The following is a 13978-nucleotide window of genomic DNA, read 5'->3' as shown; positions in this document are numbered from 1 at the left end:
TATATATATATATAATTACAATATGCTACTAATCCTGCAACTCAAACCATTTCCTCCCCCGTGAACCCTCAAACACTTTGTGCGCGTAGAAAAGTGATAATTCATCTACAATCCCTTGGCTATACATATATATTGATTGATTGATTATTGTCTTATTCCATAAAAGTAAAATAAATAAAAAATCATAATCTAAACTTTTAAAAATTAGTGATTCCATTCCTCTTGCAGGGAAAAAAAAAAGTGATTCTAACCTGGAATTCTTTTTCTATAGCAAAGTCAACAAATAGGATTTTTACTAAATGGAACCAAAAAAAAATAATTATGGTAATTGAAATATTATTCTAAACAAATTCATAACATCAATGTAGTTTATAAAAGAGAAATGTGTTTCAACTAATGGCATTTGAAGAAGTTATATCCCTATCTTTCCCATCAAGACAAGAAAACTAGAAAGAAACCCTAATAAAAAATATATAAATAAAAATCTAAAAGATATTTTATTTCCAGAGAACTTAGATCCTTGGGTTTGGAAAAAAAAGCTACTTCACACTCTTGCCTTAGTTGCATCACAAGCTTGCTTTGTTCTAAGTTGATCCGTTCTCTTACCTTAAAAGGAGAGTTNCTTATGTCAAGGTATGTGACCAATGCCAACTATTTAGTAATGTCCCCAGACAACTATCAGAGTATCTCACCCCGATGATGGCCCCATGGCCATTTGCTCAATGAGGCCTAGATATCTTAGGTCATTTTCCACTTAGAACCAGACAGATGAAATTCTTGGCAGTAGGGATACACTATTTCACTAAATGGGTAGAAGCAGAACCCTTAGCGAATATCACACAGCAGAATGTAAAGAACTTCTTCTGGAAGAACATCGTGTGCAGGTTTGGGGTGCCCAGAGTGTTAGTGTCCGATAACGGATGACAATTTGACAATGCACTTTTTAAGGACTTCTGTGAACACTTTGGAATTTAAAATCATTATTCTCACCCGCCACCCACAAGCAAATGGTCAAGCTAAAGTTGCAAACCTATCTTTGTTGGAATCATCAAGACTCAGTTTGAAAGGGCAAAGGGAGTATGGCCAGATGAGCTACCAGGTGTTTTATGGGCGTACAGAACGACGGTGAGAACCCCTACAAGGGAACTCCTTTCAAGCTAGCCTATGGGAGTGAGGCAATTATACCTGTGGAAGTACACATGGCCAACCACAAGGTGACAATGTATCAAGATAAAGATAACAAGAAACAACTTCGTGTGAACCTCGATCTGATAGACGAGGTAAGGACGGACGCAGAACAAAGGATGGCGAGGTACAAGAACCTCATGGCTAGACAATACGATGCAATGGTGAAGCTGAGACGATTCAACATAGGAGACCTTATCCTGAAAAGAATTTCTCTGGCAACCAAGAACCCAGCTCATGGGAAATTAGGACCTAATTGGGAGGGATCTTATAAAGTTATTAACTAGAAAAGACAAGGATCCTACTACTTGAGGCCCTAGACGGGAGGAAATTGGAACATCCTTAGAATGTTGAACACCTGAAGAGATATTACCAGTAGAATGCCAACCTGGATGAGCGTTATCTTGGACGAGCCTGTTTATCCCTATAAAGAGCTTGTTTATCTACATATCTTTAGTATTATTTTATAATGTTATTTTATTGCTATTATTATGTGGTTATGGATGAAGTTATGGATTTCCTGTATTTGTTTAACTCTTTAGACGGCACTAGCTTATGAGCATGTGCTCGTCTGTGAACAGTATTTATGCTATGTACGTAGTGTTGTGTGAATTCCTGATTTCCATACTACTTTTGTTCAAATCAACTCATAAGAAGGCTGAAAAGCCCAAGACGAGAAAATTCTCTGGACCGGAGATATAACGTCAATAAGCTTTCCCAAAAGCAAAGCAAAGCATGCTCTTCCAAGTAAAGGACGAGGTAAAACCCTAGCTTCACTGAGTAACAATAAGTTCAAAGAATATCCATCCGTATAACAGACGAGGTAAAGTGTAATGCACGTCCAACCCATGGACAAGGAAATGCATAAGCACATGTTTGTTAATTAAGACACCAACCAAACAATCTAACTTATGGACAAGAGTGAGGTTGGGCTTTGTTTATGAAAAATGACAATCAGCTAATTCCAAAGACAAGTAGGGCTGAAAATGATTATTTCACATAGACGAGTCATACTTGATGAAATTCAAGGAATGAAAAAAGCATACATTCATGTTGAAGAGAAGAAATTCCTTCTATGGACAAGTTAAAATTGAAATCTATCATGAAAATAAAATTTCTCGTCCATGTCATAATAGAAAAGAGAAACATTCAGTTGCTCAAGGGCAGACGACCAACGTCCAAACACCCTTGTGAAATAAAAACTAATTGTTCAAATAACTCGTCCTAAAACTATGGATGAGATAAATGTACTTAAAATACATGAAAAGGTCCTAAACAGTGGACCAGGCAAAAGAAAAAGAAGAAGAAAAGAAGACATAAACATTGAAATATTTCTAAGTTTAGGGAGCATTCGCATTGGGGGCATCCTGAGGAGGTAAAGTTGTAGCGTCGTCCTCAATGTTGACATCCTCAGAGCCAGTTTGAAGGAAAGAGCTAGTAGCCGCATTCAAGCTAAGCTTAATGGAGCTGAAGTCCACTTCAGGGAAGTTTTCCATAGCATCCATTCTAAAGTCCTCAAAGCCTGCTGCATAATTGGTGTCTAAAAGATCAGTGTACTGCTTGGACGCCTTGAATTCAGCCACTGCATCTTCTTTCGCCTTGGAGAGTAGAGTACTCAGTTCGTCATTCCTTTTCTGGATATGATCAAGGCGAGTATTTTTCTCCACTGCATCAGCTCTCAACTCCTCAGCTAGGTTTTGTAGCTCCTTCGTCTTTTCCTTAACTTTGGCAGCTACCTCAGCCCATTTCTTAGATTCATCCTTAACTTCTTAAATCCTTGTCTCTAATAAGACCCTCGTCTTGTCCAACCCTGTAGCCTGCATAGACGATGCTATAAACTGACATAGCCTATAAAAAATAATAATAAATAAATAGATAAATAAATAAATAAGGAAAAGAAAAGAAAAATCTTGAAATAGCAAAGACGAGGCAAAGATATAACTACACATCTTAAAAAGATCATGAACACCAGAGTGTTCAAAATCCTTTAGGGACATGTCATAGCAAATGTTTATGTCCTCGTCAGAAACAACGTTTTGAAAACATTCCCAAGCTAGATCTTCATTTTCAATAATATTTGAAGGGGCCTTTTGGAAGGTTGAGACAAAGTGGACACTGTCGTCTTAGACGGAGTGGTCTCAACCGAAGTGGACGAATCTACATCAAATACTTGGGTAGGCAGCTGAGATGAAGGAAGATTGGGCTTGACTATCTGGGATGAGTCATGCTTCGACTTTTTGCCTCGTCAGTTGGGAAGGCTTCCCAAATCCAAGTTCTTGGACAAAGGCTTCCTTTTGTCCCCAGCTGACGGACGAGGCTGAGACTGAGTTTCAAGACGACTCCCTTCAACTATAGCGTCTTTCCCTTTGTTCTCCTTCATTGTTGACATTCCTAAAGTAAATGAGAATAACAATAAGTGACGAGTTGTAGACAAATTAGAAAGTATAATACAGAATACTTAAAAAGACCATTAAATAAAAACTTACTTTTCCCCTTTTAAGCTAGCCTATGGAAGCGAAGCAGTCATACCTGCGGAAGTGCACATGGCTAACCATAGGGTGATGTCATATCAAGACAAGGATAATGAGAAACATTTTCCACAAAAAGAAGAACTTCAGAAATACTTCCTTTAGGCTTGTAATAACCACTGACTTTACCATCGGAGGATTCTGGGCCAGCCTCCACCGGTCTCCTCTGATTCTACATTTTTTTTTTCAAGACTCAGCCTCAAGATCACCAACGCCCATGATTTTCAGCCTACTGATTTTTCAAGATCTATCAGTTGGCGCCGTCTGTGGGGACAATTCGACAATGCCCTTTTCAGGGACTTCTGTGAACACTTTGGAATAAGAAATCATTATTCCTCCCCGCCCACCCTCAAGCAAATGGACAAACCGAAGTTGCAAACCGATCCTTACTGAAAATCATCAAGACTCGACTTGAGGGGGCAAAGGAGTATGGCAAAATGAGCTACCTGATGTCCTATGGGCATACAAGACAACAATGAGAACCCTTACAGGGAAAACACCTTTTAAGCTAGCCTATGAAAGCAAAGCAGTCATACCTGCGGAAGTGCACATGGCTAACCATAGGGTGATGTCATATCAGGACAAGGATAATGAGAAACATTTTCCACAAAAAAAAACTTTAGAAATACTTCCTTTTGGCTTGTAATAACCATTGACTTTACCATCGGAGGATTCTGGGCCGGCCTCCACCGGTCTCTCTGATGAATCTTTGGAAATCAGTAGGCTGAAAATCTCTGAGCATTAACGATCTTGAAGGCTGAGTCCTGGAAAATCAAACAAAATCAGAGAAGACCGATGGAGGCCGGTCTAGTATCCTCCGATGGTAAAGTCAGTGGGTTTGCAATTCCAAATAAAAGAAGTGTTTCTTGGAAATCAGAAAAAGAAAAAATCCTCCCTTTACCTTCATGCGAACAAACACTTATAAAGTATTCACCTTGGGACAGTTATTTGTTAACTGTCCCTATTATTGAGGAACTCGAAAAATTCGGAAGTAACTTCCATAACTGCCTTGGAAGTTACCTTATTTGGGCTGTTTTCTATAACTATCATGAGAAACTGCTTTTAGTAATAAACTTGCTGGTTGTGAGAGAAAAAAGAGGAGTCCTCATCCTAATCAAGGACGAGAAGAAGGGTAAAGGATGCAGGGAGGTCGTCCTTCACATGGACGACCTCCTTGACCTCATAGAGTTCCAAGGAGGTCGTCCTTCACATGGACGACCTCCTAGAGCGACGAGCATATAGTCGTATTCTATTGTCTATCCTTCTTCCCTTTGGATGACTTCAACGGACGAATTTGGAGTTGGTTTTATTACGCACCATCAGCCAACTTGGAAAATATTCCTGGAGCCACCACTATCTTTACTTATATATATATATATATTACACACACACTAGTATTATGCCCGTGTGATGCACAATTTAATAAAAAAATATATATGTAAATTAGCCTTAGATAAAAATAAAAATAAAAATAAAAATCATATATAAATTAAAAATATATTTTGATGTTAAATATAGATTATAAAAATGAAAAATTATTTTAATTAGAATTGAATGTAAAAAAAAAAAGGGGTTTATTTATGAAATACTCTACTAATTAAGTAGTGAGAAACTTAAAACTCTAAACTAATTATCCTAATACATAATATATATATATATATATGAGAATTATTTATCAAAAGAGAATAATTCATGATTTAGAAAGCGAGCCAACATCTGAATCTACCTTTCTTAAAAGAGTTTAAAATTTGTCCCTCCAAATTCATAAAATGCAAGTTCTAGGCTTCTAGCTCATAATAAGGGTAAGACAACACAAATTATAGAAAGCAAAAGGTCCTATAAACAATATAAGACAATATATATGTATACATGTATGAAAGACATACACTTGTAGAAAATAACATTTATAGATTTACCTAAAGTATCTATTTATTATTATCATCTAAAAAAATTACTACAAATTTTTTAGTCAATAGAATTTAACTTAAACTCAAACTTCTGCCTTCCTTTTCATATTGTACGTTTATTTTTTTTTAAATTTTGTTATGTAGTTTTTTATTTAGGGGTTCTTTTACTGTAATTTAGGTCCTTTAGGATAGTTACAAAGCTACCCCATAAAAAATGAACTATATATATACATGTGAATAGGGGGAAAATTTTTGATATCTAGAATTTGGATTGTAATCAAATAAAGATTTTTATCAATTTAGAAATTATAGGAGAAGAAAAATTATATATATTTTAAAAATCTAAAAAAAAAAATTCTACAATTTGTTGAAGCCACTTGGCGCAACCACGACGTCTAAACCTAACATTTATTATATAGTATGTGATATATATATATATATATAATTTTTTTAACAATATGCGACTAATCCTGCAACTCAAACATTTTTCTCTCCTAAACCTTCAAGCACTTTATGCATGAAAAAGTGCTAATTCAGCTACAATCCCTTGGATATACATATATATTGATTGATTGATTGATTATTGTCTTATATATATATATATATATATAGGATTGGGTTCAAGTTACACCTAGTGTAACTCTAAACAATGTTACACCACTCAATATTTTTTAATAGGATACAAATTTTGACAAATCTACCGTTAGATTATATTATATTCCTATATTCTCCATACTTGCAAATTTTCATGGTGATCAAAGATTAATAGTCATGTCATTAATCAATTATTTAAATTCAAATTTTTATAGTTTAAGATAATGCATAAAATATGAGTTTATGGATCGAATAATAAATAACATAAAAATTGGTAAGAATGTTAAAAACATATAAAACATGTAATTCAATAGTGGGATTTTCAAAAGAGAAATGATATTTCCACAACAAATCCTAAGTGGCAAGTTGTTATTGGCTGTTATTATTAGGGCAAAAAAGTAATCTTAGTATTAGGTTCAAATTTGAACCAATAATAGCTAACTACCTATGATTTGTTGTGAAAATGTTGTAGACGTAGCACCTCTCTTTTCAAAATATGAATTCCATAACAAGTTATTAGGTGATGTAACATTGCTTAGAGTTACACCAAGTGTAACTTGAATTCAACTCTCATATATATATATATATATATATATAATTACAATATGCTACTAATCCTGCAACTCAAACCATTTCCTCCCCCGTGAACCCTCAAGCACTTTGTGCGCGTAGAAAAGTGGTAATTCATCTACAATCCCTTGGCTATACATATATATTGATTGATTGATTATTGTCTTATTCCATAAAAGTAAAATAAAAAAAAATCATAATCTAAACTTTTAAATTAGTGATTCCATTCCTCTTGCAGGGAAAAAAAAAAGTGATTCTAACCTGGAATTCTTTTTCTATAGCAAAGTCAACAAATAGGATTTTTACTAAATGGAACCAAAAAAAAATAATTATGGTAATTGAAATATTATTCTAAACAAATTCATAACATCAATGTAGTTTATAAAAGAGAAATGTGTTTCAACTAATGGCATTTGAAGAAGTTATATCCCTATCTTTCCCATCAAGACAAGAAAACTAGAAAGAAACCCTAATAAAAAATATATAAATAAAAATCTAAAAGATATTTTATTTCCAGAGAACTTAGATCCTTGGGTTTGGAAAAAAAAGCTACTTCACACTCTTGCCTTAGTTGCATCACAAGCTTGCTTTGTTCTAAGTTGATCCCTTCTCTTACCTTAAAAGGAGAGTTACGTTTCTGGTGCTTGACCTATTCTTACTTTTGAAAGGATATTAAATTTGTGTCTTACGAGTCCCCATGGATATCTTTTAATTTACAAAATATTGTTTATTTCTACTTCCTTGTATTTGATATATAGACATACTGGAATTCATTTAAAAAGTCATGATTGGGCTCGGTTTGATCTCTAGAATTGTCATATATAAATACACATTAAGATATGTTGACTCGTTTTTCTTTTCTTTGTTGATTCCACTCAATGAAATTTGCCATGTTTTTTAAAAGAAAAAAAAAAAAAAAAAGATTTTCTACACTATGAATTATAATTTGAATAAAGAGCAACAATGAGACTAACAACCACGAACAAATTAGAATCCCTAGTGCATTACTTTCAGATATCAAGCTGGTATACTCACAATACACGCCATGGATGGCATAAACCAAACAAATATAGATTAATCATTCAAACCCACAAACTACAATCAAAGGAATATTAGGCTGTTAGCCCACAGTACAATTAAAGGTAGGGAGTTAGACTATAAAACCCCCCCACATACATATGATTCTCACAGTACTTTTTAAAAACCAAAAAGAAAAAAACACTGCTTATTTAATCAATTGGTATAACAAATTGAAGGGATATTCCCCATCGTCAAATTAATTTTGTTTATAGGATGTCAGAAGCAGTGAGCCCAAGCTCTTTAAGGACCTCAGCACATTGGGGAAGAGCTTCCTTCTTCATGAAACCAAGAGGATTGGCAAGGCGAACTGGGCTTGAAATGCCATTGTTGCTTGTGAGGCTGACCCTAGCACTCTTCTTGAGGAATGGATCCTTGCTCACCTCGCTGCAGTCAGCGTTGGCACTCTTAATCAGGGATACTGCGCAAATGTCTTCCTCGTGCTCTTCTTCGACTGCTAGTTTGTAGCTTCCCGACGCGTTGGTCACAGCCGTACCGCTGTGTGTTATGCTACCGCTTTCACGGTCCCTGCACTCTATGCCCACCGTTGCATCTACACCAACAACAACGCATAGTTAATTTCATCCTATCATTGTCACACAAGTCAATAATTCACTAACGCGACAATTAATATAATTGGTGTTACGTCAACAATATAATAAGCAGCATTTTTTGTGGTAATAAACAAAAAAATGTTGCTACTTTGTTATATGAATGTGTGTTAAGAAAGTGACAATGAAATTGAATTGTTAAGTAATTACCTTTCATGTACTCGCTGACCCTTGTTACAAACTGGATACGGCAAGTGTCACAGTAAACCTTGCCCTCAACGGAGAAAAGGCTATCGCAGTGAGCAAAGCCAAGGAGGGCCAAGAAGCAAAGGGCAGATGCAAGGGAGATGATAGACTTTGCCATTTTTCTGCTTGTCTTTTTTTCTTCTTTGGATGGGGATTTTAATTCTGAGAAATAAGTACAAAGAAAAGGGAGAGGTGAAGTTATTTTTGGGGTTTGTTAAGAACTCTCTGTTAGCTGTAATATTTTGTGAGGTTGTCATTTTTCCCTTCTGTTGCATGCGGTTGAGAAATTATTTGACCCGCTCTTATGTTCCTTGAATCTCTCTTTGTCATGAATAATAAGTTTCTCCATTTTTAAAAAAAAAAAAAATCAATTAAATATTGAGCGTTAATAATAATCCCTAAGGATAGGGATCAAGATTTTTGAGATTTCTTAACGCGGATTTCTTAAAAATTCTCACATTTCTTTAATAATTAAATGGTTAGAATTCTGCCATATCATTAACTGATAACTGTAAATTAATATTTTAAAAAAGAAAAACACAAATTTATTTGCATTAATTCTGTCAAAGGAATCATCACACAAACAAAACAAATAAACAAAAACAAAACCAAACAAAAAAAAATGTCAGACAGGTCTAAAATAACTAAATTCTGTCAAAGCGGAAACAACCCAAAAACTACCCTCTTTTTCTCTACCCTAATCCCACGGCCAATCTCCAGTTCTCAAGAAATATAACCTGTTATGAGTGTATATTTCCTCTTTTTTACCGCTAGTAGCAGGGTGTATGTGAAACATACACCGTGTGTGGTTTTCCCTTGCCCTCATACTCCATTTTTGCGTTAAAGGTGCACTTTTCAGAAACCAAAAGCAGTTTCATTTGGCTGATAAAATAAAAAAATAAAATAATAAAATAAAAGAAGAAGAAAAGGTAACATGTGTCACTTGATCTTAGCCGAAAGATTGAGAAAGGAAAAGGTAAGGGCACTGCCACACGGCCCACAATAGTTGTCCCACAACGACAATATAATACACTCTATTACTGTACAAAATTCCTGTTATTGGACTAAGGCGAAATGTTATTTTCCGGAAAAGGAAAATATTTTTAAGTGTTTGGTTGAATTATGAAAATTGTTGTGAAAAATATTTTCATGTGTTTGGATGTATTTTAAAAATGCTATTTTCCGGAAATTTTTTCACATTTTCTCAGCATCCAAACAAATTTTATTATAAAAAATTTCAACATCACAGCCAATTCAACAAAAAATTCCGGCAGCAAATTCCGGCAGCAACAACAACAAGCAAACTTTAAAAAAAAAAAAAAAACTGAGATGGGTCTGGGTCGAAGGTCTGGGTCGTCGGTGTGGTGAGGCGAAGGCGGGTGAGGCAATGGCGTGGGTTTGTGGTGCGAGTCGTTGGGTCTGGGTCAAAGGTCGAAGGCACGACGATCGGCGAGTCATTGGGTCAAGTTCGCGGTGCTGGTTGCTGGGTCGAAGGTCGAAGGTCGAAGGCGCGACAATCGGCGAGTCGCTGGGTCTGGTTCGCGGTGCAAGTCGCTGGAAGTGCGATCGACGATCGACGATCGCTGGGTCTGGAAGGGCGATCGACGATCGGCGCTCGCTGGGTCTCGCCGATGGGTCTGGGTCTCGCCGATGGGTCTCGGTCTCTCTCTCTCTCTCTCTCTCTCTCTCTCTCTCTCAGAGAGAGAGAGAGAGAGAGAGAGTGCGGAAATCAATTGAAGTGAAAATAAGAACGGAAATGCATTTCCGTTGTCTAAGGGAAAATAGGAAGTGAATTTCCGGAAAATAGAATTTTCCGTAACTACCAAACACGTGGAAAATGTGGAAAATGATTTCCGGAAATTGATTACCACCGATTCAAACGCAGCCTAAAACGAATATTACATACCCACCTCAAATTATTTGGACCCAAAACTCAATAAAATACAGTTCTTTAGTTTGCTAAGCTACAGAATTGAGGAAGAGAGTACCCCTACCAATCGGAGTCTAGAATGAGGGAGTGACAATCCCTGCCTATCTTTTGGATTTGTTTTTAATTAAACTTGTTTCTTCAAGTTATATGGATTTATTTTAACTTCTTGAATTTTTTGGTACTCAATCTCAGGCAAATGGTTTTGGTTACATCTTTTGCCATAAACGGTGATAATTTTTCCTGTTTATGTTAAGTATTTTAAAAAAAATTTATTCAATTTTTACCTTGTGGTGATGTTATTGGAATGGTGACATGAAATAATCTTAAACTTGAATTATAAAAGGAACGTGGGATTTAAAGAACTCTATAGAATAGAATACCTTAAAAATTCTAAAAGATCTAGTCTTGCCATTTAAATGATTTCCATTTTCCAGCATATTGGTATGATCGACCGAAGATACATAGTCCGCCCTACCTACTTGCTTTTCATTTTACTTCTAACGGCCTGATTTCAAAGAGAGAGAAAATTAAATGGAGGTGTTAAGATAATTCATCCATGTTGGCTCTTTCTTCCTCTGCCATTATCCTCCTTTTCTCAACCTATTTTCTCAACTGATCCGAAGGCCCCTTTCTAAAATCTTCCTCTTAGCATTAGAGAGTGTGTGAGAGACGGAATTGCTCATCAGAACAAATAAATAGAAACAAAATTGATCGGTTCTGGAGGCTGAACATTTTTACCAATCTGCCTAATTCACCTCCCGAATTTCGTCAAAATTAACGGGTTTAACAGGACTTTGAAGCTATTGTAATCAAATTTTAATGAAGTGGTTTATTTCTTTTGTCCGGAGTACAAGATGAATAATTTCCCTATATTCATTTCTTCTCTAGTCAATAAATTATTGTTAAGTTGAAGAATGGTAAGCTAAGAGCATTACACTTTTAGTAATATTCCCTCTCAAAATCAAATTTCATCAGTAAAAGAGTAATGCTAAGAAGTATGCATAAAAGATGATTTTTTTTCTTGGATCAAATAGTGAATAATTTGCAATTGGTAGTAAACTTGGCAAATGCGCCAAGAACATAAGAGTACATGTAATTTAAAAGTAAGAGTTTGAAAATTTTAATTAGATACAAACTTATAGTTACACCCTATGTAACTTAATCCTAACCTTGCTAAGAATGTTACAATTTTAGTAATTAGACATTACAAATTAATTTATTAACTTTTAAAAACAAAAAATAATTAAAATTATTTATTATACTTATGATGCGAATCCAATCACATTTATTTCTGTTATAGAAAAATTGACACTAACTTTATCATTTTCCAGGGCAAAAGAACACGATAATTTATTGGACATGTATGTCAACCAAAACAATAACTATGAATTATTAAAACTTCAAAAGCAAATTATATTTTTCCACCTTGAAATGAGTGTCCCGATTGTCAAGAGCCTTATATCTCAATGCACTTCTAGAAGTTTCCAAATTTTACATACAGGGTTTAAGTCAAGGGAGTGAATTTTGTACCGTACCGGCCGGTACCACCGGTATTTATAGTTCTGATGGCTTGACCGGTACCGAATCACAATAATTTCGTACCGGTTCAAATACCAGCCATACCGAGATCGTTTCGGCCATACCAAGATAAATACCAAAATCCAACCAGTTAATGTATACCGAACCCGTGCCAAAGTAACAAACCAAAAACATTCTATTAATGTCACACTGGTACTGCGATACTGACTGGCAGTGAGCGACTACACCAGTGATTCATTGGGCTGTGAAACGAGATTGAGAGCCTGAAACTGTGAGAGTGAGAGAGAAATAGTTTGAGATCTCAAACTGAGAACTTTGAGAGAGAGAGAGAGAGAGAGAGAGAGAGAGAGAGAGAGAGAGAGAGAGTTTTTAATCTAAAACTAGACATGGCAAAACGGGTCAGAATTTTCTGACTCGACCCGACCCAAAAAAATACCTGACCCGAAACCCATTTTTTTTTGCCCGAAGCAAAAATGGGTTAACCCATGACCCGACCCGTGTTTTTTGCAGGTCAACCCAACCCGACCCGCGACCCGAACCAAACCTGAACCATTTTTTAAAAACTTTTTCTTTGGTAAAAAAAAAAAAATAGTAAAATTAAGACAATATTGGTTTAATTGTTTGTTATGAGTTTTAAGGAAACAATTGATACATTTACAGCATGCAAGTTGATTGAAAAATAAATGGTTGAACATTCTGTAACGAGTAAAGATTTTTAGATATCAAATAGTAAAGTACATATCAAGACAATCTTGTTACAATAAAGTTAAAAATATAGATTTAAAATTGTAGACATGTGTGAGAAACATTCACAAGTATGAAAATAGTGAAGCCAAAGTATTAAATTAACATAAATTATGAATGCATAGACCTATTTTTTTAAATAATTTATGTCCAAAATAAACGACTTTTCAAAATAAATTATGATATTTCCTAGAGTGTGTGTTACTTAAAAATGATATGATATTCATAAAAAAGATCATGTATAAATAAGTAAGCAATCAAACTTTAATGTATATCTCAATTGAAATAAAATGCGAATCACAATTGATAATAGATTATAAAATTAATTTTCAAGATTGTAAATTTCTTATATGTTTTTATTCTTTATCAAATGAGTTATCCAATAAGTTATTTGTTATTTTGTTTTATATTTTGAAATGTTGATATTGTGTAGAAATAAAACTTGTGTATTTGTTTTACTTATCTTTGTATTATTTTGTTTTAGATAACAATATTAAGATTTGTATAATTTTAAAATTATTAAATAAGTATTAATAAGTTTAACTAAGTTTATTCTTAATATAAATGGTGAAATCAAAATAATGCATTTTACATCAAGTAATTTGTTGCATAAATGGCAAATACATGTTTTCTTTATAAAAAAATAAAAAAAATAAAAAATTCATGTAAAAAATACGAATCAACCCGACCCAACCCGCAACCCGATCCGAACCAACCAGCCTAGCCCGATTTGCCATGTCTATCTAAAACTGGAAGAAGACCCGAAGAAGTAAAAACTAAGAAAGTTGATTGACATGTCCGAGAGGAAAACTTAAAAAGCTGGGTTCGGAGAAGTGAAAAACAAAAACACAAAAAATTAAAAAGTAAAAACAGGCTGTCATTTTTTGGGTTTTATCACCCGACTAAATAGTTTTTTAAAATATATTTAATACCATTTTACAAACCAAGGCAAATCCCCAAGACCCCACATGACCACGTCACTACTAACAACCTCATCTACTGATTCAAATTGATATTTTATGGTTTTGTTTTAACTTTTTAGGGATAATTACAGTAAACCCACCTGGAGTTAGGCCCGTTTTCACTTTGCCTACCCGTGGTTCAAAA

At 34.7% G+C, this 13978-nt stretch overlaps 2 protein-coding genes across 2 annotated transcripts; one reads left to right on the top strand and one right to left on the bottom strand.

Moving 5' to 3' along the window:
• Nucleotides 1-806: 806 nt before the first annotated feature.
• Nucleotides 807-1472, top strand: LOC136063864 (uncharacterized). The gene is made up of 2 exons (XM_065764849.1): nucleotides 807-884; nucleotides 1119-1472. Exons 1-2 carry the CDS (start codon nucleotides 807-809, stop codon nucleotides 1470-1472), a joined length of 432 nt encoding a protein of 143 aa, XP_065620921.1.
• Nucleotides 1473-7869: 6397 nt separating this feature from the next.
• Nucleotides 7870-8815, bottom strand: LOC112020651 (olee1-like protein). The gene is made up of 2 exons (XM_024053240.2): nucleotides 8623-8815; nucleotides 7870-8414 (listed from the first exon to the last, which is right to left on the bottom strand). Exons 1-2 carry the CDS (start codon nucleotides 8774-8776, stop codon nucleotides 8071-8073), a joined length of 498 nt encoding a protein of 165 aa, XP_023909008.1. The 5' UTR covers nucleotides 8777-8815; the 3' UTR covers nucleotides 7870-8070.
• Between the last annotated feature and the right edge of the window lie 5163 nt (nucleotides 8816-13978).

Source organism: Quercus suber, unplaced genomic scaffold (assembly GCF_002906115.3).
Source record: "Quercus suber isolate HL8 unplaced genomic scaffold, Cork oak 2.0 scaffold_22, whole genome shotgun sequence".
NCBI lineage: Eukaryota > Viridiplantae > Streptophyta > Magnoliopsida > Fagales > Fagaceae > Quercus > Quercus suber.
This window is presented reverse-complemented; position numbering and strand designations above follow the sequence as displayed.

Coding starts and splice junctions, on each gene's coding strand:
- LOC112020651 (XM_024053240.2), bottom strand. CDS start 8,776: ATGGCAAAGTCTATCATCTCCCTTGCATCTGCCCTTTGCTTCTTGGCC. Junction 8,415..8,622: donor GGTCAGCGAGTACATGAAAG/GTAATTACTTAA, acceptor TTGTTGGTGTAG/ATGCAACGGTGGGCATAGAG.
- LOC136063864 (XM_065764849.1), top strand. CDS start 807: ATGGGTAGAAGCAGAACCCTTAGCGAATATCACACAGCAGAATGTAAA. Junction 885..1,118: donor TGGAAGAACATCGTGTGCAG/GTTTGGGGTGCC, acceptor ATGGGCGTACAG/AACGACGGTGAGAACCCCTA.